This window comes from Ranitomeya imitator, chromosome 1 (assembly GCF_032444005.1).
Source record: "Ranitomeya imitator isolate aRanImi1 chromosome 1, aRanImi1.pri, whole genome shotgun sequence".
Taxonomy (NCBI): domain Eukaryota; kingdom Metazoa; phylum Chordata; class Amphibia; order Anura; family Dendrobatidae; genus Ranitomeya; species Ranitomeya imitator.
In genome coordinates this window covers 299,886,140-299,910,614 of record NC_091282.1, presented here as the reverse complement: position 1 = coordinate 299,910,614, position 24,475 = coordinate 299,886,140, and the positions used below count along the sequence as shown (strand labels likewise).

Sequence of the window (24,475 nt, the reverse complement as noted above, 5' to 3'; positions counted from 1 at the left end):
GAACAAACGTAAATTTTCACAATAGACTTTATTTTTATAAGATCTATATGTAAACGTTGAGTAGACAGTTAGCCCCTTTTCCTGTGGAATTAGGTCAGCAGCTGGTATAATGCCCCAGCATGTAGCACTTGGGGAAACTAAGACGGACATACAATGATGATGAAATAAGAAAACTGCAACAAAATAATGTAGTGTAGCAGAAAATAACCAAATCCCAATTTATAGATGCATGTAGCTGGAATCATAACACTTTATATGCAATGCAAAAGTCCTTTGAACATACTTTTTTAATTTAATAATTCTGCTCACTTATGAAATGTATCTACATGTAGTCAGATCGCTTCCCTGCTCATTTATTACACTTGTTGTACAGGAGCTGGGAGCCCTCTGATATGCCAATCTAATCTGGTTTTATATCCCTCTTTGAGCTCAGGAGGGAGTGACTGATACTCCTTCATGCACATTATTATTGACTCATGTGTTTCTTTGAACAGATCTGCTCCGATTGCTTCCTCCACTCTTTGCTTCCAGGCTGACAACTTGGGCTTGTCCTCAAAAACATCAACCCCAAATGCTATTGCCTGTAAATAAAGACTTGTGATAATACACTAGATATTAAAGGGAACATTCAATTCCAGCTGCACAAATCAAGCTTTCAATGTGAGACAGGTGCCATGGGACCCACTCTGCATGCGGGGATCCCACAAACCCGGATGTTCAAGATCAACTTTTTAGAAAGTTGAGACCTGGGGCATTAGGGTCTGTTCTGCAGACTTCTGACAATTCATAGTTAGAAAAATCACCAGTCTGGGGCTGCCCATTCTTTTATTAATTAAAAAGGGCAGCCCGCCCTTACTAAAAAAAATAAAAATAAAATAAGGTAGCCTTTTAAAAGGTGGTTGTCTACTACTGGACAACTTATACTAATATCACTTCTGGGCCCCATAAGAAAAAAAGAATGAATACTACGCTCCTACCACAGCTGCATTCTTCCAGGGATGATGGCGATTGTTGTATCACGGGACTGACCGTCACATGACCCACTGGCAATAGCAATACCAACATGAATGGAAGGGCACCACTTCAGGTGGCGATTATCCACTGTTTTATTTTAAATGGGGCCCGAAATGATTGAGCAGTGGTTGTCTAATAGAGATTTTAGCGGGAAAACAAAATAGAGAAAACAGTATTTACTCACCTGCATAATTTCTACAATAGCAACCAAATCCGCAATGGAGATCTCATCCCCTGCAAAGAATGGTTTGTCCTGCAGGAATTTAGTTTCTATGGCTGTCAAAGTCCCATTAAGCTCGGATAGAGCAGGATTTACATTTTCAGGTGCAGCTTCATGACCAAGGACATATGGAGTCATGCCCTGGAACAAAAAGGAAGGAGTACTTAGAATTTATTACAACTACATCCTACTGTAACAAATATTACCGTATATACTCATGTATAAGTCGACCCAAGTATAAGCCGAGGCACCTAATTTTGCCACGAAAAACTGGGAACATTTATTGACTCGAGTATAAGCTGGGTATGCATTGTCCCCTCATCCCTATCCTGGTATGCATGGTTCCCCATCCCTGACCTTGTATGCATGGCTCCCCGTCCCTGTCCTTGTATGCATGGCTCCCCGTCCCTGAACTTGTATGCATGGCTCCCCGTCCCTGTCCTTGTATGCATGGCTCCCCGTCCCTGAACTTGTATGCATGGCTCCCCGTCCCTGACCTTGTATGCATGGCTCCCCGTCCCTGACCTTGTATGCATGGCTCCCCGTCCCTGACCTTGTATGCATGGCTCCCCGTCCCTGTCCTGTATGCATGGCTCCCCGTCCCTGTTTGCATGGCTCCTTATCCCCTATCCTTGTATGCAGGGAAGGTAAGTAGGATGTGTGCTGGAAGCCGGCGGCTGTGGCTGTAACTGTGCCCGCTATAAGAGAAATAAATATTCACTGCCAGTACAGTGAATATTAATTTCTCTTTAGAAGCGGGCACAGGCTTTAGCCGCATCCGCCGGCTCCTGCCTCTGTGACCAGCTTCGCCGCCGCTCCCCCTCCCCTGCCATCTTTCTGGGACAATGACTCGTGTATAACCCGAGGGGGGCGTTTTCAGCACAAAAAAAGTGTCCTGAAAAACTCGGCTTATACATGAGTATATACGGTAATTAACATCAATTTACAATCATAAATTGACAGTATGCATTTCACATATAAAAGGCAGGATGCCCATAGAATTACTGAAACAACCTTGCACCACCACAACTTGGTGATTGCTTAGGGGGCCCTCCACTGGGAGTCCCGTTATCCTGACACTGGGGTTTTCAAGTGCCCTTTTAAAGGCGTTTTCCCCACAAATAAAGTTAATTTTAGTCACTTTAATCAATAGATCTTGGAATAATAATACAATTGAACGTGTTTAGATAAATGTTTTTCCTGTGCTGAGATAATCTTATACATGTGCCCCTGCTGTGTATTGTGTAATGGCTGTGTCTGACCGTACAGAAACAAGGTCTGATCATACCACAGCTCCTGGCAAGACAGTATGCAGACAGGACAGCACAAGATCGCAGCTGATTCTTTCTGTGAAGTAAAACATGTTTAAAAACATAAAAACAGGCAGTGAAATGTATTACCTCACAGAAAGAATCAGCTGTGATCCCATGCGGTCCTGTCTATATACTCTTTTCCTTCCTCCCCTGCCCAGGAGATGTGGTATGATCACACCATGTCCCTGTATGGTCAGACACAGCAAACCCATTACAATGTTTCAGTTTCATTTCTCTTTCACACCCATACTACTCTATTTTTCCCTACCTCCCGAAATCCCCCCACCTAGTAAGGAACTAGTAATTTCACCCTTCATTGTCCCCAGCCATGTCACCTCCTCACAGCTGTTTCTCCACATACAATCCTTTTTCGCCAGACACATACGGCCGCGTCATGTCCTATCCTGCTCCAACCTTCTAACGCTATGTCTGCTACTCATTGCTGGTGATGTATCCCCAAATCCTGGCCCTCCTCAACACATCCCCACACTCATTTCTAACCCCCTGACACGATCTTCTACATGTTTTCCCAATCATGATAACCTCATACCCATTCATCCAGCCCCCACTCCACCGGTCCCCCTACCTGGAGCACTATGGAACGAACGCTGTGTCTGCAACAAACTGCCATTTATCCATGACCTCTTCATCACAAACAAACTCTCGTTCCTCGGCATCACTGAAACCTGGCTCACCCCCTCTGACTCAGCCTCTCCAGCTGCACTTTCCTATGGCGGATTCCACCTTTCTCACCCCTCACCTCAGCACCAAACGTGGTGGAGGAGTTGGCTTGCTCCTGTCCAACACCTGCTTCTTTACTCCAATCCCGCTACCACCCTCCGCTACTCTTACCTCGTTTTAGGGGCACTCCGTCCGCATCTATTCCCCCTCCAACTTCCAGCTGGCTGTCATCTACCGTCCACCAGAACTAGCCACCTTTCTCGACCACTTCACCACCTGGCTACTTCATTTCCTCTCTGCTGACATCCCCACTATCATCATGGGTGACTTCAATATCCCCATTGACACTTCCACCTCAGCTGCCTCTAAACTTTTATCGCTCACTGCCTCCTTCAGCCTTACTCAATTGTCTTCTGCGGCCACTCACAAAGATGGTCACACACTAGACCTTATCTTTGCCCGCTTCTGTTCCCTTACTAACTCACGCCTCACCCTGTCTGACCACAACCTACTGACATTCTCTTCCCTCTCCTCTCCTAGTGCGCAACCCCCACTCCACAAACTCACTCACCCTCGCACAAATCTCACACCTCAATTTACAATCACTCTCTGAGTCCCTTCTCCCTCTTACAGACATAGCTTCCCTTCATGCCGCCCCCTCATGCATAGCAAAACTTGTACAATCAACAGACCGCCCTTGCTGACCAGCCTGACCAAAGAATTGAGATGGGCTTCCAGGGTCGCTGAGCGGAGATGGAAGAGATCCCACTCTGCCGAGCACTTCATTGCATACAAGCAGTCCCTCGCCAGCTTCAAGTCCACGCTCACTGCTGCAAAACAAACTTACTTCTCATCTCTCATATTCTCCCTCTCTCACAACCCCAAACAGCTTTTCAACACTTCCAATTCGCTACTCCGTCCCCCAGCACCTCCTCCCTCCCCTCTCATTTCTGCTGATGACTTTGCCTCTTTCTTTAAACAGACGATCGATACTATCAGAGAAAGCTTTGGCCCACAGAGCCCAATGCCCCTGTTAGCTGCTCAACCCTGTTCCTCCAAAACCAGCTTCTCCACCATGACAAAAGATCAGCTCTCCATCCACCTGTCAAGATCACACCTCACCACTTGCACGCTTGATCCGCTCCCGTCCCACCTCATCCCTAACCTCACCATAGTTTTCATCCCAACCCTAACACACCTCTTCAACCTCTCACAACTGGTGTCTTCCCCTCATCCTTCAGTCATGGCAAGATCACAACCATCCTCAAAAAGCCCTTCCTCGACCCATCCTCTGTGTCTAGCTATCGCCGTATATCTCTTCTCCCTTATGCCTCAAAACTGGAACAGCATGTCCACCTTGAACTGTCCTCCCACCTCTCCTTCTGCTCCCTCTTTGACTGGTTACAATCTGGCTTCTGACCCCATCACTCAACTGAAACTACACTAACTAAAGTCACCAATGACCTACTAACTGCCAAGAGCAAGCGACACTACTCTGTCCTCCTTCTCCTGGACCTGTCTTCTGCCTTTTTTTTAAATCAGATACATTTTTATTTAACCAAACTCAAGGTACAAAGCAATAAGACAAAAATCGCAATGAGAACAGCATTAACAATGGTCATTAGTTTCAGAAATTCCCTCCCTCCCTTCCACTCCCCCCATTACATAGAAGAGCAGCAAATGATGTATTTTATACCTAAGTTCGTCTTCTGCCTTTGACACTGTGGACCACTCCCTCCCTACAGATTCTACCATCTCTTGGCATCACAGACTTGGCCCTATCCTGGATCTTGTCATATCTAACAGACCGAACATTCAGTGTCTCCCTCTCCCAAACCACCTCCTCACCCCTACTCTTCTCCATCTACACCTTCGGCCTGGGACAGCTCATAGAATCCCATGGTTTGCAGTATCATCTCTACGCCGATGACACGGAGATCTACCTATCCGGACCTGACCTCTCCTCCTTACTCACCAAAATCGCACACTGTCTGTCTGCTATCTCGGCCTTCTTTTCTGCTCGCTTTCTAAAACTGAACATGGACAAAACAGAATTCATCATCTTTCCCCCATCTCACTTTACCCCTCCATCAGACCTATCCATCAATGGTTGCTCACTTTCCTCAATCCCACATGCTCGGTGCCTCGGGGTGATCCTCGACTCTGCCCTCTCCTTCAAGCCACATATCCAAGCCCCTGCCTACTCCTGTCGTCTCAAACTCAAAAATATTTCCCGGATCCGCGCATTCCTTCACCACAAAAACACTAGTGCACGCACTTATCTCCCGCCTTGACTACTGCAACTTCCTACTCTCTGGCCTTCCCTCTAGCACTCTGGTACCACTCCAATCCATCCTACACTCTGCTGCCCAACTAATCTAGCTGTCTCCCCGCTATTCCCGAGCCTCTCCCCTGTGCCAAGCCCTTCACTGGCTTCCTATCATCCAGAGATTCTAGTTCAAAGCCCTTACTATGACATACAAAGCCATCCACAACCAGTCTCCTTCACACATCTGTGGCATGATCTCAGGGTACTTACCTACATGCAACCTTCGATCCTCACAAGATCTCCTTCTCTACTCCCCTCTTATCTCTTCTTCCCACAACCGCATCCAAGACTTCTCCCATACTCTGGAACACTCTACCCCAACACATCAGACTCTCACCTACCATAGAAACCTTCAAAAACAATCTGAAGACTCACCTCTTCCGACAAACCTACAGCCTGCAGTGATCCTCGACCTACTGAACCGCCGCAGAACCAGCTCTACCCTCTCCTCGTGTATCCTCACCCATCCCCTCCAGACTGAGCCCTCGCGGGCAGGGTCCTCCCTCCTTCTGTACCTGTTAGTGCCTTGTTTTTTTGCTCATGTTTATTGTATTTGTATATTTTTATTCCCCCTTTTTCACATGTAAAGCGCCATGGAATAAATGGCGCTATAAAAAATGTATAACAATAATATTAATAATAGTTACACAGTACACAGCAGGGGCACATTTATAAGATTATCTCAGCACAGGGCCATTATATTTTAAAAGATCCAGTTGTGGAAATTATTATTATTCCAAGATCTATTGATTAACCCCTTCATGACCCAGCCTATTTTGACCTTAAAGACCTTGCCGTTTTTTGCAATTCTGACCAGTGTCCCTTTATGAGGTAATAACTCAGGAACGCTTCAACGGATCCTAGCGGTTCTGAGATTGTTTTTTCGTGACATATTGGGCTTCATGTTAGTGGTAAATTTAGGTCAATAAATTCTGCGTTTATTTGTGATAAAAACGGAAATTTGGCGAAAATTTTGAAAATTTCGCAATTTTCACATTTTGAATTTTTATTCTGTTAAACCAGAGAGATATGTGACACAAAATAGTTAATAAATAACATTTCCCACATGTTTACTTTACATCAGCACAATTTTGGAAACAAAATTTTTTTTTGTTAGGAAGTTATAAGGGTTAAAATTTGACCAGCGATTTGTCATTTTTACAACGAAATTTACAAAACCATTTTTTTTAGGGACCACCTCACATTTGAAGTCAGTTTGAGGGGTCTATATGGCTGAAAATACCCAAAAGTGACACCATTCTAAAAACTGCACCCCTCAAGGTACTCAAAACCACATTCAAGAAGTTTATTAACCCTTCAGGTGCTTCACAGCAGCAGAAGCAACATGGAAGGAAAAAATGAACATTTAACTTTTTAGTCACAAAAATTATCTTTTAGCAACAATTTTTTTATTTTCCCAATGGTAAAAGGAGAAACTGAACCACGAAAGTTGTTGTCCAATTTGTCCTGAGTACGCTGATACCTCATATGTGGGGGTAAACCACTGTTTGGGCGCACGGCAGGGCTTGGAAGGGAAGGAGCGCCATTTGACTTTTTGAATCAAAAATTGGCTCCACTCTTTAGCGGACACCATGTCACGTTTGGAGAGCCCCCGCGTGCCTAAAAATTGGAGCTCCCCCACAAGTGACCCCATTTTGGAAACTAGACGCCCCAAGGAACTTATCTAGATGCATAATGAGCACTTTGAACCCCCAGGTGCTTCACAAATTGATCCGTAAAAATGAAAAAGTACTTTTTTGTTTTCACAAAAAAATTCTTTTAGCCTCAATTTTTTCATTTTCACATGGGCAACAGGATAAAATGGATCCTAAAATGTGTTGGGCAATTTCTCCTGAGTACGCCGATACCTCATATGTGGGGGTAAACCACTGTTTGGGCACATGGTAAGGCTCGGAAGGGAAGGAGCGCCATTTGACTTTTTGAATGAAAAATTATTTCCATCGTTAGCGGACACCATGTCGCGTTTGGAGAGCTCCTGTGTGCCTAAACATTGGCGCTCCCCCACAAGTGACCCCATTTTGGAAACTAGACCCCCCAAGGAACTTTTTTAGATGCCTAGTGAGCACTTTAAACCCTCAGGTGCTTCACAAATTGATCTGTAAAAATGAAAAAGTACTTTTTTTTCACAAAAAAAAATTTTCGCCTCAAGTTTTTCATTTTCACATGGGCAGTAGGATAAAATGGATCATAAAATTTGTTGGGCAATTTCTCCCGAGTACGCCGATACCTCATATGTGGGGGTAAACCACTGTTTGGGCACACGGCAGGGCTCGGAAGGGAAGGCGCGCCATTTGACTTTTTGAATGGAAAATTAGCTCCAATTGTTAGCGGACACCATGTCGCGTTTGGAGAGCCCCTGTGTGCCTATGCATTGGAGCTCCCCCACAAGTGACCCCATTTTGGAAACTAGACCCCCCAAGGAACTTATCTAGATGCATATTGAGCACTTTAAACCCCCAGGTGCTTCACAGAAGTTTATAACGCAGAGCCATGAAAATAAAAAATAATTTTTCTTTCCTCAAAAATGATTTTTTAGCCTGGAATTTCCTATTTTGCCAAGGATAATAGAAGAAATTGGACCCCAAATATTGTTGTCCAGTTTGTCCTGAGTACGCTGATACCCCATATGTGGGGGTAAACCACTGTTTGGGCGCACGGCAGGGCTCGGAAGGGATGGCACGCCATTTGGCTTTTTAAATGGAAAATTAGCTCCAATCATTAGCGGACACCATGTCACGTTTGGAGAGCCCCTGTGTGCCTAAACATTGGAGATCCCCCAGAAATGACCCCATTTTGGAAACTAGACCCCCAAAGGAACTAATCTAGATGTGTGGTGAGGACTTTGAACCCCCAAGTGCTTCACAGAAGTTTATAACGCAGAGCCATGAAAATAAAAAAAAAAAAATATTTTCTCAAAAATGATCTTTTAGCCTGCAATTTTTTATTTTACAAAGGGTAACAGGAGAAATTTGACCCCAAAAGTTGTTGTCCAGTTTCTCCTGAGTACGCTGATACCCCATATGTGGGGGTAAACCACTGTTTGGGCACATGCCGGGGCTTGGAAGTGAAGTAGTGACATTTTGAAATGCAGACTTTGATGGAATGCTCAGTGGGCGTCACGTTGCGTTTGCAGAGCCCCTGATGTGGCTTCACAGTAGAAACCCCCCACAAGTGACCCCATTTTGGAAACTAGACCCCGAAAGGAACTTATCTAGATGTGTGGTGAGCACTTTGAACCCGCAAGTGCTTCACAGAAGTTTATAATGCAGAGCCGTGAAAATAATAAATACGTTTTCTTTCCTCAAAAATAATTATTTAGCCCAGAATTTTTTAATTTTCCCAAGGGTAACAGGAGAAATTTGACCCCAATATTTGTTGTCCAGTTTCTCCTGAGTACGGTGATACCCCATATGTGGGGGTAAACTACTGTTTGGGCACATGCCGGGGCTCGGAATTGAAGTAGTGACGTTTTGAAATGCAGACTTTGATGGAATGCTCTGCGGGCGTCACATTGCGTTTGCAGAGCCCCTGATGTGCCTAAACAGTAGAAACCCCCCACAAGTGACCCCATTTTGGAAACTAGACCCCGAAAGGAACTTATCTAGATGTGTGGTGAGCACTTTGAACCCCCAAGTGCTTCATAGAAGTTTATAATGCAGAGCCGTGAAAATAATAAATACGTTTTCTTTCCTCAAAAATAATTATTTAGCCCAGAATTTTTTATTTTCCCAAGGGTTACAGGAGAAATTGGACCCCAATAGTTGTTGTCCAGTTTCTCCTGAGTACACTGATACCCCATGTGTGGGGGTAAACCACTGTTTGGGCACACGTCGGGGCTCGGAAGTGAGGGAGCACCATTTGACTTTTTGAATACAAGATTGGCTGGAATCAATGGTGGCGCCATGTTGCGTTTGGAGACCCCCTGATGTGCCTAAACAGTGGAAACCCCTCAATTCTAACTCCAACACACCTCTAACCCTTATCCCAACTGTAGCCGTAACCCTAATCACAACCCTAACCCCAACACACCCGTAACCCCAACACACCCCTAACCCTAACCACAACCCTAATTCCAACCCAATCCCAGCCCTAAGGCTATGTGCCAACGTTGCGGATTCGTATGAGATTTTTCAGCACCATTTTTGAAAAATCCGCGGGTAAAAGGCACTGCGTTTTACCTGCGGATTTACCGCGGATTTCCAGTGTTTTTTGTCCGGATTTCACCTGCGGATTCCTATTGAGGAACAGCTGTAAAACGCTGCGGAATCCGCACAAAGAATTGACATGCTGCGGAAAATACAACGCAGCGTTCCCGCGCGGTATTTTCCGCACCATGGGCACAGCGGATTTGGCTTTCCATATGTTTACATGGTACTGTAAACCTGATGGAACTCTGCTGCGGATCCGCAGCGGCCAATCCGCACCGTGTGCACATAGCCTAATTCTAAAGGTATGTGCACACGCTGCGGAAAACGCTGCGGATCCGCAGCAGTTTCCCATGAGTTTACAGTTCAATGCAAACCTATGGAAAACAAAAATCGCTGTACACATGCTGCAGAAAAACTGCACGGAAACGCAGCGGTTTACATTCCGCAGCATGTCACTTCTTTCTGCGGATTCCGCAGCGGTTTTACAACTGCTCAAATAGAAAATCGCTGTTGTAAAACCGCATTGAAATGTGCAGAAAAAACATGGTAAATCCGCCATAAATCCGCAGCGGTTTAGCACTGCGGATTTATCAAATCCGCAGCGGAAAAATCCGCAGAGGACCAGAATACGTGTGCACATACCGAAACCCTAACCCTAACCCTACCCCTAACCCTAACCCTAACCCTACCCCTAACCCTAGTTCTTACCCCAACCTTAGTGGGAAAAAATTTTTTATTTTTTTTATTGTCCCTACCTATGGGGGTGACAAAGGGGGGGGGTCATTTACTTTTTTTTTTTATTTTGATCACTGAGATATAACCTACCTCAGTGATCAAAATTCACTCTGGAACGAATCTGCCGGCCGGGTGGGGATCGCTGTGCGGGCGGGTGGATCGGAGCACGGGGGGGGGGAATCGCTGTGCGGGGGGGGGAATCGCTGTGCGGGGGGGGGATCGGAGTGCGGGGGGGTTTGATTGGAGCACGGGGGGTGTGATTGGAGTACGGGGGGAGCGGGCAGGAGGACGGGGGAGCGGAGCACAGGACCGAGGGGAGCGGACCACAGATCGGGGGGCTGGGGGGGCGATCGGAGGAGTGGGGTGGGTGCACATTAGTGTGTCCAGCCATGGCCGATGATATTGCAACATCGGCCATGGCTGGATTGTAATATTTCACCATTTTTTTAGGTGAAATATTACAAATCGCTCTGATTGGCAGTTTCACTTTCAACAGCCAATCAGAGCGATCATAGCCACGAGGGGGTGAAGCCACCCCCCCTGGGCTAAACTACCACTCCCCCTGTCCCTGCAGATCGGGTGAAATGGGAGTTAACCCTTTCACCGGATCTGCAGGGACGCGATCTTTCCATGACGCATATGCTGCGTCATGGGTCGGAATGGCACCGACTTTCATGACGCAGCGTATGCGTCAAAGGTCGGGAAGGGGTTAAAATGTACTTTGTTTGTGTAAAAACTCTTTTAATTTAAAGATGGCTGTGCATATGCACCACTGCTCCAGTCTCACTCTTGTACTGCTGGAGCAGAGTACAGCATTTGGCCGGGGTCAGACTAGAAATACATGCAGCCTCATACACTGGTCCCGATTGCTGGCAGCAGTGCCGGCCGGGTATTGATTCGCGGGAATCTCGCATTGCACACGCAAGTCTGACCCCGGCCTTAGGCCAACTATGCAAGTTGTAAAGAAAAGATAAAGAAGCTGTGGCAGCCATCACTCCAAATAATGCACTTCAGAGTGTGGCCTCCATTTCTTCATATGCCACACAATGCAAACAATCCACCAGAAGAGACTGAACACTGGGCCACCCAAACTCCTATCCATATTCCAAAAACCATACCTTGACCCAAAACACTCTGCCACCGTTGGGACGTGTATTTGTATGATGCCAAGACAGGTACTCATCTACATGAGCACGTTTCTGGAGGTCTGATGGGTACCAGTGATCAGGGGTCTTATACTTGTTAGCTAGATATTGCAGGATTGCAGTGCTGGAAAGAGAATGAAAGCCGAGTAAGCACAAACTATTAGGGTAAATATATAATTATGTACACAACATTAATGATAGTTGCTGGATCATCACATGTTCTGGATTACTAGGCAGTTGTTAAAAACGTACGAAGGCCACGAGGAATACAAAAACAATATTAACCCCTTTACCCCCAAGGGTGGTTTGCACGTTAATGACCAGGCCAATTTTTACAATTCTGACCACTGTCCCTTTATGAGGTTATAACTCCGAAACGCTTCAACGGATCCTGGTGATTCTGACATTGTTTTCTCGTGACATATTGTACTTCATGATAGTGGTAAAATTTCTTTGATAGTACCTGAGTTTATTTGTGAAAAAAACGGAAATTTGGCGAAAATTTTGAAAATTTCGCAATTTTCAAACTTTGAATTTTTATGCAATTAAATCACAGAGATATGTCACACAAAATACTTAATAAGTAACATTTCCCACATGTCTCCTTTACATCAGCATAATTTTGGAACCAATTTTTTTTTTTGTTAGGGAGTTATAAGGGTTAAAAGTTGACCAGCAATTTCTCATTTTTACAACACCATTTTTTTTAGGGACCACGTCTCATTTGAAGTCATTTTGAGGGGTCTATATGATAGAAAATGCCCAAGTGTGACACCATTCTAAAAACTGCACCCCTCAAGGTTCTCAAAACCACATTCAAGAAGTTTATTAACCCTTCTGGTGTTTAATAGGAATTTTTGGAATGTTTAAATAAAAATGAACATTTAACTTTTTTACATAAAAAATTTACTTCAGCTCCAATTTGTTTTATTTTACCAAGGGTAACAGGAGAAATTGGACCCAAAAAGTTGTTGTCCAATTTGTCCTGAGTACGCTGATACCCCATATGTGGCAGTAAACCACTGTTTGGGCGCATGGGAGAGCTCGGAAGGGAAGGAGCGCTATTTGACTTTTCAATGCAAAATTGACAGGAATTGAGATGGGACGCCATGTTGCGTTTGGAGAGCCACTGATGTGCCTAAACATTGAAACCCCCCCACAAGTGACACCATTTTGGAAAGTAGACCCCCTAAGGAACTTATCTGGATGTGTGGTGAGCACTTTGACCCACCAAGTGCTTCACAGAAGTTTATAATGCAGAACCGTAAAAATAAAAAATCATATTTTTTCACAAAAATTATATTTTTGCCCCCAATTTTTTATTTTTCCAAGGGTAAGAGAAGAAATTGGACCTCAAAAGTTGTTGTCCAATTTGTCCTGAGTACGCTGATACCCCATATGTGGCAGTAAACCACTGTTTGGGCGCATGGGAGAGCTCGGAAGGGAAGGAGCGCAGTTTGACTTTTCAATGCAAAATTGACAGAAATTGAGATGGGACGCCATGTTGCGTTTGGAGAGCCACTGATGTGCCTAAACATTGAAACCCCCCACAAGTGACACCATTTTGGAAAGTAGACCCCCTAAGGAACTTATCTAGAGGTGTGGTGAGCACTTTGACCCACCAAGTGCTTCACAGAAGTTTATAATGCAGAACCGTAAAAATAAAAAATCATATTTTTTCACAAAAATTATATTTTTGCCCCCAATTTTTTATTTTTCCAAGGGTAAGAGAAGAAATTGGACCTCAAAAGTTGTTGTCCAATTTGTCCCGAGTACGCTGATACCCCATATGTGGCAGTAAACCACTGTTTGGGCGCATGGGAGAGCTCGGAAGGGAAGGAGCGCCGTTTGACTTTTCAATGCAAAATTGACAGGAATTGAGATGGGACGCCATGTTGCGTTTGGAGAGCCACTGATGTGCCTAAACATTGAAACCCCCCACAAGTGACACCATTTTGGAAAGTAGACCCCCTAAGGAACTTATCTGGATGTGTGGTGAGCACTTTGACCCACCAAGGGCTTCACAGAAGTTTATAATGCAGAGCCATAAAAATAAAACAAAATTTTTTTCCCACAAAAATTATTTTTTAGCCCCCAGTTTTGTATTTTCCCTAGGGTAACAGGAGAAATTGGACCCCAAAAGTTGTTGTCCAATTTGTCCTGAGTACGCTGATACCCCATATGTGGGGGGGAACCACCGTTTGGGCGCATGGGAGTGTTCGGAAGGGAAGGAGCGCCATTTGGAATGCAGACTTAGATGGAATGGTCTGCAGGCGTCACATTGCGTTTGCAGAGCCCCTAATGTACCTAAACAGTAGAAACCCCCCACAAGTGACACCATTTTGGAAAGTAGACCCCCTAAGGAACTCATCTTGATGTGTTGTGAGAGCTTTGAACCCCCAAGTATTTCACTACAGTTTATAACGCAGAGCCATGCAAATAAAAAATATTTTTTTTTCCACAAAAATTATATTTTAGCCCCCAGTTTTGTATTTTTCCAAGGTTAGCAGGAGAAATTGGACCCTAAATGTTGTTGTCCAATTTGTCCTGAGTACGCTGATACCCGATATGTGGGGGGGAACCACCGTTTGGGCGCATGGGAGGGCTCGGAAGGGAAGGAGCATCATTTGGAATGCAGACTTAGATGGATTGGTCTGCAGGCGTCACATTGCGTTTGCAGAGCCCCTAATGTACCTAAACAGTAGAAACCCCCCACAAGTGACCCCATATTGGAAACTAGACCCCTCAATGAACTTATCTAGATGTGTTGTGAGAACTTTGAACCCCCAAGTGTTTCACTACAGTTTATAACGCAGAGCCGTGAAAATAAAAAATCTTTTTGTTTTCCCACAAAAATTATTTTTTAGCCCCCAGTTTTGTATTTTCCCAAGGGTAACAGGAGAAATTGGTCCACAAAAGTTGTTGTCCAATTTGTCCTGAGTACGCTGATACCCCATATGTTGGGGTAAACCCCTGTTTGGGCACACAGGAGAGCTCGGAAGGGAAGGAGCACTGTTTTACTTTTTCAACGCAGAATTGGCTGGAATTGAGATCGGACGCCATGTCGTGTTTGGAGAGCCCCTGATGTGCCGAAACAGTGGAAACCCCCCAATTATAACTGAAACCCTAATCTAAACACACCCCTAACCCTAATTCCAACGGTAACCCTAACCACACCTCTAACCCTGACACACCCCTAACCCTAATCCCAACCCTATTCCCAACTGTAAATGTAATCTAAACCCTAACCCTAACTTTAGCCCCAACCCTAACTGTAGCCCCAACCCTAACCCTAACCCTAGCCCTAACCCTAGCCCTAACCCTAACCCTAGCCCTAACCCTAACCCTAGCCCTAACCCTAGCCCTAACCCTAGCCCTAACCCTAACCCTAGCCCTAGCCCTAACCCTAGCCCTAACCCTAACCCTAGCCCTAGCCCTAACCCTAGCCCTAACCCTAGCCCTAGCCCTAACCCTAGCCCTAACCCTAGCCCTAACCCTAACCCTAGCCCTAGCCCTAGCCCTAACCCTAGCCCTAACCCTAGCCCTAACCCTAGCCCTAACCCTAGCCCTAGCCCTAACCCTAGCCCTAACCCTAGCCCTAATGGGAAAATGGAAATAAATACATTTTTTTTTATTTTTCCCTAACTAAGGGGGTGATGAAGGGGGGTTTGATTTACTTTTATAGCGAGTTTTTTAGCGGATTTTTATGATTGGCAGCCGTCACACACTGAAAGACCCTTTTTATTGCAAAAAATATTTTTTGCAATACCACATTTTGAGAGCTATAATTTTTCCATATTTTGGTCCACAGAGTCATGTGAGGTCTTGTTTTTTGCGGGACGAGTTGACGTTTTTATTGAAAACATTTTTGGGCACGTGACATTTTTTTATCGCTTTTTATTCCGATTTTTGTGAGGAAGAATGACCAAAAGCCAGCTATTCATGAATTTCTATTGGGGGAGGCGTTTATACCGTTCCGCGTTTGGTAAAATTGATAAATCAGTTTTATTCTTCGGGTCAGTACGATTACAGCGATACCTCATTTATATCATTTTTTTATGGTTTGGTGCTTTTATACGATAAAAACTATTTTACAGAAAAAATAATTATTTTTGCATCGCTTTATTCTCAGGACTATAACTTTTTTATTTTTTTGCTGATGATGCTGTATGGCGGCTCTTTTTTTGCGGGACAATATGACGCTTTCAGCGGTACCATGGTTATTTATATCTGTCCTTTTGATCGCGTGTTATTCCACTTTTTGTTCGGCGGTATGATAATAAAGCGTTGTTTTTTGCCTCGTTTTTTTTTTTTTTTTCTTACGGTGTTTACTGAAGGGGTTAACTAGTGGGACAGTTTTATAGGTCGGGTCGTTACGGACGCGGCGATACTAAATATGTGTACTTTTATTGGTTTTTTTTTTTTATTTAGATGAAGAAATGTATTTATGGGAATAATATTTTTTTTTTTTTTTCATTATTTTGGAATATTTTTTTTTATTTTTTTTACACATTTGGAAAATTTTTTTTTTACTTTTTTACTTTGTCCCAGGGGGGGACATCACAGATCAGTGATCTGACAGTTTGCACAGCACTCTGTCAGATCACTGATCTGACATGCAGCGCTGCAGCCTTCACAGTGCCTGCTCTAAGCAGGCTCTGTGAAGCCACCTCCCTCCCTGCAGGACCCGGATCCGCGGCCATCTTGGATCCGGGGCTCGAGCAGGGAGGGAGGTGAGGAGACCCTCGCAGCAACGCGATCACATCGCGTTGCTGCGGGGGGCTCAGGGAAGCCCGCAGGGAGCCCCCTCCCTGCGCGGTGCTTCCCTGCACCGCCGGCACATCGCGATCATCTTTGATCGCGGTGTGCCAGGGGTTAATGTGCCGGGGGCGGTCCGTGACCGCTCCTGGCACATAGTGCCGGATGTCAGCTGCGATAAGCAGCTGACACCCGGCCGCGATCGGCCGCGCTCCCCCCGTGAGCGCGGCCGATCGGCTATGACGTACTATCCCGTCCAGGGTCAGATAAGCCCAGGGCACCTCGACGGGATAGTACGTCTAATGTCACAGAGGGGTTAAACATTGTTCACACACTATTATTGTGACAACTGAGACTCTATTCCATAGATGTGAATTATTATTATTATGTATTATTATAGCACCATTTATTCCATGGCGCTTTACATGTGAGGAGGGGTATACATAATAAAAACAAGAATAATCTTAATCAATACAAGTCACAATTGGTACAGGAGGAGAGAGGACCCTGCCCGCGAAGGTTCACAATCTACAAGGGATGGGTGAGGATACAGTAGGTGAGGGTAGAGCTGGTCGTGCAGTGGTTTGGTCGATCGGTGGTCACTGCAGGTTTTAGGCTTGTCGGAAGAGGTGGGTCTTCAGGTTCTTTGAATGGTGAGGTTTCTGCAACAAGAGCATGAATTTCACCTGCCACCTTTCAGAAATATGATTCAGATATTTCTGCAACAATTCTGTTGTGGGTAAACTTTCCTTAAGAGTAAATTAAAAACCAAATTTTTTCTGGAGCATTAGGGGTTATCTTCTGCTGTATTCCCGTTCTAAAATACACAGTAATTATAATGTGCAGTCAGTAAATCAATTCATAAATGAAAATGTAACAGCAACTTAACCCAAGATTATAAGGGTTAGGAAGTGATCTAAACATGGATTTGTAGCATCTGCTATGCAATCCCAATGTTCTAAATGTAATATACTGTTACTCCGCTTTGTAGTAATAATGAGTGAGAACTGCCTTCTGAGAGAAAAAAAATCCAATCCGAGCGATTATTTTATTTTTTATGTAAAATACCTTTATTTTTTATTCCTGATATATGCGCTCTGGAAACTATTCACATACTTAATGTACATAACTACTTAATGTATATATTAATGGTGGAATTAGAACTGATAACTGTCTTTAAACATATCTAGGCTATACAACAGGGGACAGGTCATCAGGAAATAGACTTTATATTGGGAGGGACGGAGAAGGATGGTATGTTTTATTTTGTTTTATTTTTATTTTCTATATCATCATCTTCATAAAAAAAAAATGTATCTAACATCACCTCTTCTCCCTTCCTTCATAATTACGTCTGTGCAGATCAAACCATGTTGCATCAGTTTTTCACGTAAAAAAAAGAAAATCTACAGTTAAAGAAAATACAGTGGGGCAAAAAAGTATTTAGTCAGTCAGCAATAGTGCAAGTTCCACCAGTTAAAAAGATGAGCGGCATCTGTAATTTACATCATAGGTAGACCTCAACTATGGGAGACAAACTGAGAAAAAAAAATCCAGAAAATCACATTGTCTGTTTTTTTATCATTTTTTTTGCATATTATGGTGGAAAATAAGTATTTGGTCAGAAACAAACAATCAAGATTTCTGGCTCTCACAGACCTGTAACTTCCTCTTTAAGAGTCTCCTCTTTCCTCCACTCATTACCTGTAGTAACGGCACCTGTTTAAACTTGTTATCAGTATAAAAAGACACCTGTGCACACCCTCAAACAGTCTGACTCCAAACTCCACTATGGTGAAGACCAAAGAGCTGTCAAAGGACACCAGAAACAAAATTGTAGCCCTGCACCAGGCTGGGAAGACTGAATCTGCAATAGCCAACCAGCTTGGAGTGAAGAAATCAACAGTGGGAGCAATAATTAGAAAATGGAAGACATACAAGACCACTGATAATCTCCCTCGATCTGGGGCTCCACGCAAAATCCCACCCCGTGGGGTCAGAATGATCACAAGAATGGTGAGCAAAAATCCCAGAACCATGCGGGGGGACCTAGTGAATGAACTGCAGAGAGCTGGGACCAATGTAACAAGGCCTACCATAAGTAACACACTACACCACCATGGACTCAGATCCTGCAGTGCCAGATGTGTCCCACTGCTTAAGCCAGTACATGTCCAGGCCCATCTGAAGTTTGCTAGAGAGCATTTGGATGATCCAGAGGAGTTTTGGGAGAATGTCCTATGGTCTGATGAAACCAAACTGGAACTGTTTGGTAGAAACACAACTTGTCGTGTTTGGAGGAAAAAGAATACTGAGTTGCATCCATCAAACACCATACCTACTGTAAAGCATGGTGGTGGAAACCTCATGCTTTGGGGCTGTTTCTCTGCAAAGGGGCCAGGACGACTGATCCGGGTACATGAAAGAATGAATGGGGCCATGTATAGTGAGATTTTGAGTGCAAACCTCCTTCCATCAGCAAGGGCATTGAAGATGAAACGTGGCTGGGTCTTTCAACATGACAATGATCCAAAGCACACCGCCAGGGCAATGAAGGAGTGGCTTCGTAAGAAGCATTTCAAGGTCCTGGAGTGGCCTAGCCAGTTTCCAGATCTCAACCCTATAGAAAACCTTTGGAGGGAGTTGAAAGTCCGTGTTGCCAAGCGAAAAGCCAAAAACATCACTGCTCTAGAGGAGATCTGCATGGAGGAATGGGCCAACATACCAACAGTGTGTGGCAACCTTGTGAAGACTTACAGAAAACGTTTGACCTCTGTCATTGCCAACAAAGGATATATTACAAAGTATTGAGATGAAATTTTGTTTCTGACCAAATACTTATTTTCCACCATAATATGCAAATAAAATGTTAAAAAAATAGACAATGTGATTTTCGGGATTTTTTTTCCTCAGTTTGTCTCCCATAGTTGAGGTCTACCTATGATGTAAATTACAGACGCCTCTCATCTTTTTAAGTGGTGGAACTTGCACTATTGCTGACTGACTAAATACTTTTTTGCCCCACTGTATATATATATATATATATTCTTTAGAATTAAGTTTGATAAATGTGCTTTAACATATGATTCTTTACCTCTCCCCCATTGTGAAGTCTCCATCTTTGAGAGCCGGCAACTTACGAAGTGGATTCACCTTGCCAAAATCTTCTTTCCTCTGTTCTCCTAAAAAAAAGGATTCAAGTATTGTAATCTGTATCCATATCAGGACATTTCCAGAAATGAAAAAAAGAGAGAGAGACAGAGAGAGAGACACGCAGAGAGAGATTTTTCCCCACATCATTCAAATGCAGTAACATAAACACGGAAAAACACAATATTTTACGCTGCATTATTTCTGACAAGAGACACTTATTGGTGCAGAAATGTCTGCAGCAAATACTAAAAGGGATTGTCCGGCCTTAGGGTACAAGTCTAGAGTAATTCTAAGGCCGCAACCATCTAGTCGGCACGTGACTGTGTGGATACAAATCAGATACTTGTGGTTACGTACCCGCCATCGGAGAATCCTCACAGTGCGCAGTGAATGTGATGTGAGGATTTGCAAGTGTGTCACACCATGCAGACTTGTACCCCAAGGCCAGACAACCCCTTTAAGGGGAACCTGTCATGTCAAAGAAAGCTATTAACCTGCAGATATGGGGTTAACCGGATTTCCATGGCTGAGCAGCAGATACAAGCCTTATATCACCAAGCACAACACCAAGATGGAATAACGTACAGCACTCGGACACTGGAATCTGAAACACTGGAATCTGAAGCACTGGAAACATATTTTGTGGAGTGACAAATCACACTGCTGTCTCTGGTGGAAGAGTCTGGATTTAAGGAAAGCCAAGAGAATGTTACCTGCTCTACTGTAGTGTGCTAATTTTGAAGCTTAGTAGATGAGGGATACTGCCATGGAGTTAATTTTTTAGGCCTTGGCAATTTAGAGTCCAAGGATGACTGTGCACACTACACAAAGCAAGGTCCAGCATGGTTGGGCAGATTATAGAACCAAAAACACATGGGCTACTTGCACAGTGAACAAGTCTGTAGAAACCTGTTCACACCACCAAAAAACTTGAAGACACAAAAAGAGCACAGCGAGGTCAAAAATACTCTGTTGTAAAGAAGTCACAGTAAATGAGCAAGTGCTAGTCAAAAAATGAAAAAAAAACACAGGGTATTTAGTTAATACTTTTTTTGCAAAAAAATGTATATTAAGCTGCTCCACCAATCGCCAAGGTATACCCATAATAGAGCAGTCCTATCTAATGTATATAATCCCTATCTGATGTATTAAAAACCTGATCATCTGTATAGTACCTGTATAAGCAGGGTTCAGAGAGAAAAATAACAGGTGTGAACAGGTTTCTACAGACTTGTTCACTTTGCAAGTAGCCCGTGTGTTTTTGGTTCTATAATTGTTCTCTTGTTTCTACAAGACTGGGGAGTCCACCACTCCTCTGTGGGTCACTTGCACTAAAGCTGTTGCATCCTGCATGTCCACATGGATTTTTTCTCTCTGAACCCTGCTTATACAGGTACTATACAGATGATCAGGTTTTTAATACATCTGATAGGGATTATATACATTAGATAGGACTGCTCTATTATGGGTATACCTTGGCGATTGGTGGAGCAGCTTAATATACATTTTTTTGCAAAAAAACGTATTAACTAAATACCCTGTATTTTTTTCATTTTTTGACTAGCACTTGCTCATTTACTGTGACTTCTTTACAACAGTATTGTTGACCTCGCTGTGCTCTTTTTGTGTCTTCATGGTTGGGCAGAATGTGTAAGAACTTGACTGGAGTCCTGACACCAACCCAATGAAGTGGTGGTGGAGCCTATTAATCTCAGCTCCTTTCATTCTTCATGGGACTACCGGAGATTGCCGAGTACTGTGTGGTGTAGCCTTACCTGTGACATTTACATTGATGTCCTATCGTCAGGTATAAGTCATCAATGTCTGAACAGTGGAGGGTCAGTGGGGTCATACCCTCACAGATCAAAATAAAAGTCCTGGACAAATGTTAAACTTTGTTGCCAAAACCCTAATTTAAATCTATATTTGAACCAAATAAACGGCAAGATAAGTTTACTGAAAGCTGAATTCACACACTGCATATTTGGTTGCAGAAAGCTCTGTAACCACCTCACTTCTCTGCAACAATCCAATTCAGATAGAGCGGATTTATAGATAACCCCTTAATGGACGCCAATATGTCTTTTTACGGACCTCATATGAACTCGAGCATGGGAATTTTTCAGAATATTTTCTCATGCTCGAGTTCATATGAGTTTATGCCAGCAGGCGGCGCAGCATCGTAAGTCTAGGTAGCTAGTTCCCCTGCATTCCATTCATTTCCCACTTTTTACAGGCAGGAGCACAGCTGCATTAGCAGGCTTGCGCGGGAGCCCACACCAGTTTTTTCCGTGATTTAACCCTTTATTTTAACAGCTAGAGCCCCCAAATTTTGCACACAGACACTTCTAACATTATTAGTGAAGAATATGTAAAAAAAAAATAAGGGATATGAAATGGTTTACAGTATGTAAACCATGTCTCATATCCTGTCGTGTTTGGGAAGGAGATAGGAAAAGCCGTCAATTGAATTACGGCTTTTCTGCTATCTAGCGCTATATATATATATATATATATATATATATATATATATATATATATATATATATATATATAGTGGGGCAAAAAAGTATTTAGTCAGTCAGCAATAGTGCAAGTTCCACCACTTAAAAAGATGAGAGGCGTCTGTAATTTACATCGTAGGTAGACCTCAACTATGGGAGACAAACTGAGAAAAAAAAATCCAGAAAATCACATTGTCTGTTTTTTTAACATTTTATTTGCATATTATGGTGGAAAATAAGTATTTGGTCAGAAACAAAATTTCATCTCAATACTTTGTAATATATCCTTTGTTGGCAATGACAGAGGTCAAACGTTTTCTGTAAGTCTTCACAAGGTTGCCACACACTGTTGTTGGTATGTTGGCCCATTCCTCCATGCAGATCTCCTCTAGAGCAGTAATGTTTTTGGCTTTTCCCTTGGCAACACGGACTTTTGACTCCCTCCAAAGGTTTTCTATAGGGTTGAGATCTGGAGACTGGCTAGGCCACTCCAGGACCTTGAAATGCTTCTTACGAAGCCACTCCTTCATTGCCCTGGCGGTGTGCTTTGGATCATTGTCATGTTGAAAGACCCAGCCACGTTTCATCTTCAATGCCCTTGCTGATGGAAGGAGGTTTGCACTCAAAATCTCACGATACATGGCCCCATTCATTCTTTCATGTACCCGGATCAGTCGTCCTGGCCCCTTTGCAGAGAAACAGCCCCAAAGCATGATGTTTCCACCACCATGCTTTACAGTAGGTATGGTGTTTGATGGATGCAACTCAGTATTCTTTTTCCTCCAAACACGACAAGTTGTGTTTCTTCCAAACAGTTCCAGTTTGGTTTCATCAGACCATAGGACATTCTCCCAAAACTCCTCTGGATCATCCAAATGCTCTCTAGCAAACTTCAGACGGGCCCGGACATGTATTGGCTTAAGCAGTGGGACACGTCTGGCACTGCAGGATCTGAGTCCATGGTGGTGTAGTGTGTTACTTATGGTAGGCCTTGTTACATTGGTCCCAGCTCTCTGCAGTTCATTCACTAGGTCCCCCCGCATGGTTCTGGGATTTTTGCTCACCGTTCTTGTGATCATTCTGACCCCACGGGGTGGGATTTTGCGTGGAGCCCCAGATCGAGGGAGATTATCATTGGTCTTGTATGTCTTCCATTTTCTAATTATTGCTCCCACTGTTGATTTCTTCACTCCAAGCTGGTTGGCTATTGCAGATTCAGTCTTCCCAGCCTGGTGCAGGGCTACAATTTTGTTTCTGGTGTCCTTTGACAGCTCTTTGGTCTTCACCATAGTGGAGTTTGGAGTCAGACTGTTTGAGGGTGTGCACAGGTGTCTTTTTATACTGATAACAAGTTTAAACAGGTGCCATTACTACAGATAATGAGTGGAGGAAAGAGGAGACTCTTAAAGAAGAAGTTACAGGTCTGTGAGAGCCAGAAATCTTGATTGTTTGCTTCTGACCAAATACTTATTTTCCACCATAATATGCAAATAAATTGTTAAAAAAACAGACAATGTGATTTTCTGGATTTTTTTTCTCAGTTTGTCTCCCATAGTTGAGGTCTACCTATGATGTAAATTACAGACGCCTCTCATCTTTTTAAGTGGTGGAACTTGCACTATTGCTGACTGACTAAATACTTTTTTGCCCCACTGTATATATATATATATATATATATATATATATATATATATACACACATACATATGTGTCACTGACATGATATATTATTTATTGCTATAGCGCCATTTATTACATGGCCCTTTACATGTGAGGAGGGGTATACATAATAAAAACAAGTACAATAATCTTAAACAATACAAGTCATAACTGGTACAGGAGGAGAGAGGACCCTGCCCACGAAGGCTCACAATCTACAAGGGATGGGTGAGAATACAGTAGGCGAAGATTGAGCTGGTCATGCAGCGGTTTGGTCGATCGGTGGTTACTGCAGGTTGTAGGCTTTTCGGAAGAGGTGGGTCTTCAGGCTCTTTTTGAAGGTTTCGATTCTATGTGTAGACATTGATTTTATCTGTTCTATTCTAACCTGTCAGTGTGATTTTACTGTACACCGCACTGTATTGCTGGCTTTTCTATACAACACCGCAAGTCACTCTGATGGTCCGTGTGTAATCCGTTTTTTTCTCGCACCCATAGACTTGCATTGGCTATGCTCAGCTGAGATACGCTGACAATCGCAGCATGCTTGGATCCTGAATACGGCCAAGAAAACAACGGATAATAGGAGCTGCCCCATAGATTAACATTGGGCCGAGTGCTATGCGATTTTTATCGCATTGCACTTGTCCGCATTACGGTCTAGTGTGACTCCAGCCTTAAAAATATAATCATTCAAAGCTTGAAAATTGCTAATTTTTTACATTTTTTTGTCAAAATTTCTGATATTTTTAGAAATAATCTCAAAATTTATCAACCTAAATTTACCATTATCAT

At 43.5% G+C, this 24,475-nt stretch overlaps 1 protein-coding gene across 1 annotated transcript in view; it reads right to left on the bottom strand.

Moving 5' to 3' along the window:
• Positions 1-204: 204 nt before the first annotated feature.
• LOC138670122 (glutathione S-transferase theta-3-like) overlaps positions 205-24,475 on the bottom strand; it is a 43,015-nt gene continuing 18,744 nt past the window's right edge. Inside the window, exons 2-5 of the mRNA XM_069757174.1 lie at positions 19,459-19,546; positions 11,580-11,730; positions 1,199-1,375; positions 205-581 (exon numbers count right to left, since the gene is read on the bottom strand). Of these exons, the coding sequence (XP_069613275.1) occupies positions 357-581; positions 1,199-1,375; positions 11,580-11,730; positions 19,459-19,546 (641 nt within the window). The 3' untranslated portion in view covers positions 205-356. The remainder of the gene's footprint in view (positions 582-1,198; positions 1,376-11,579; positions 11,731-19,458; positions 19,547-24,475) is intronic.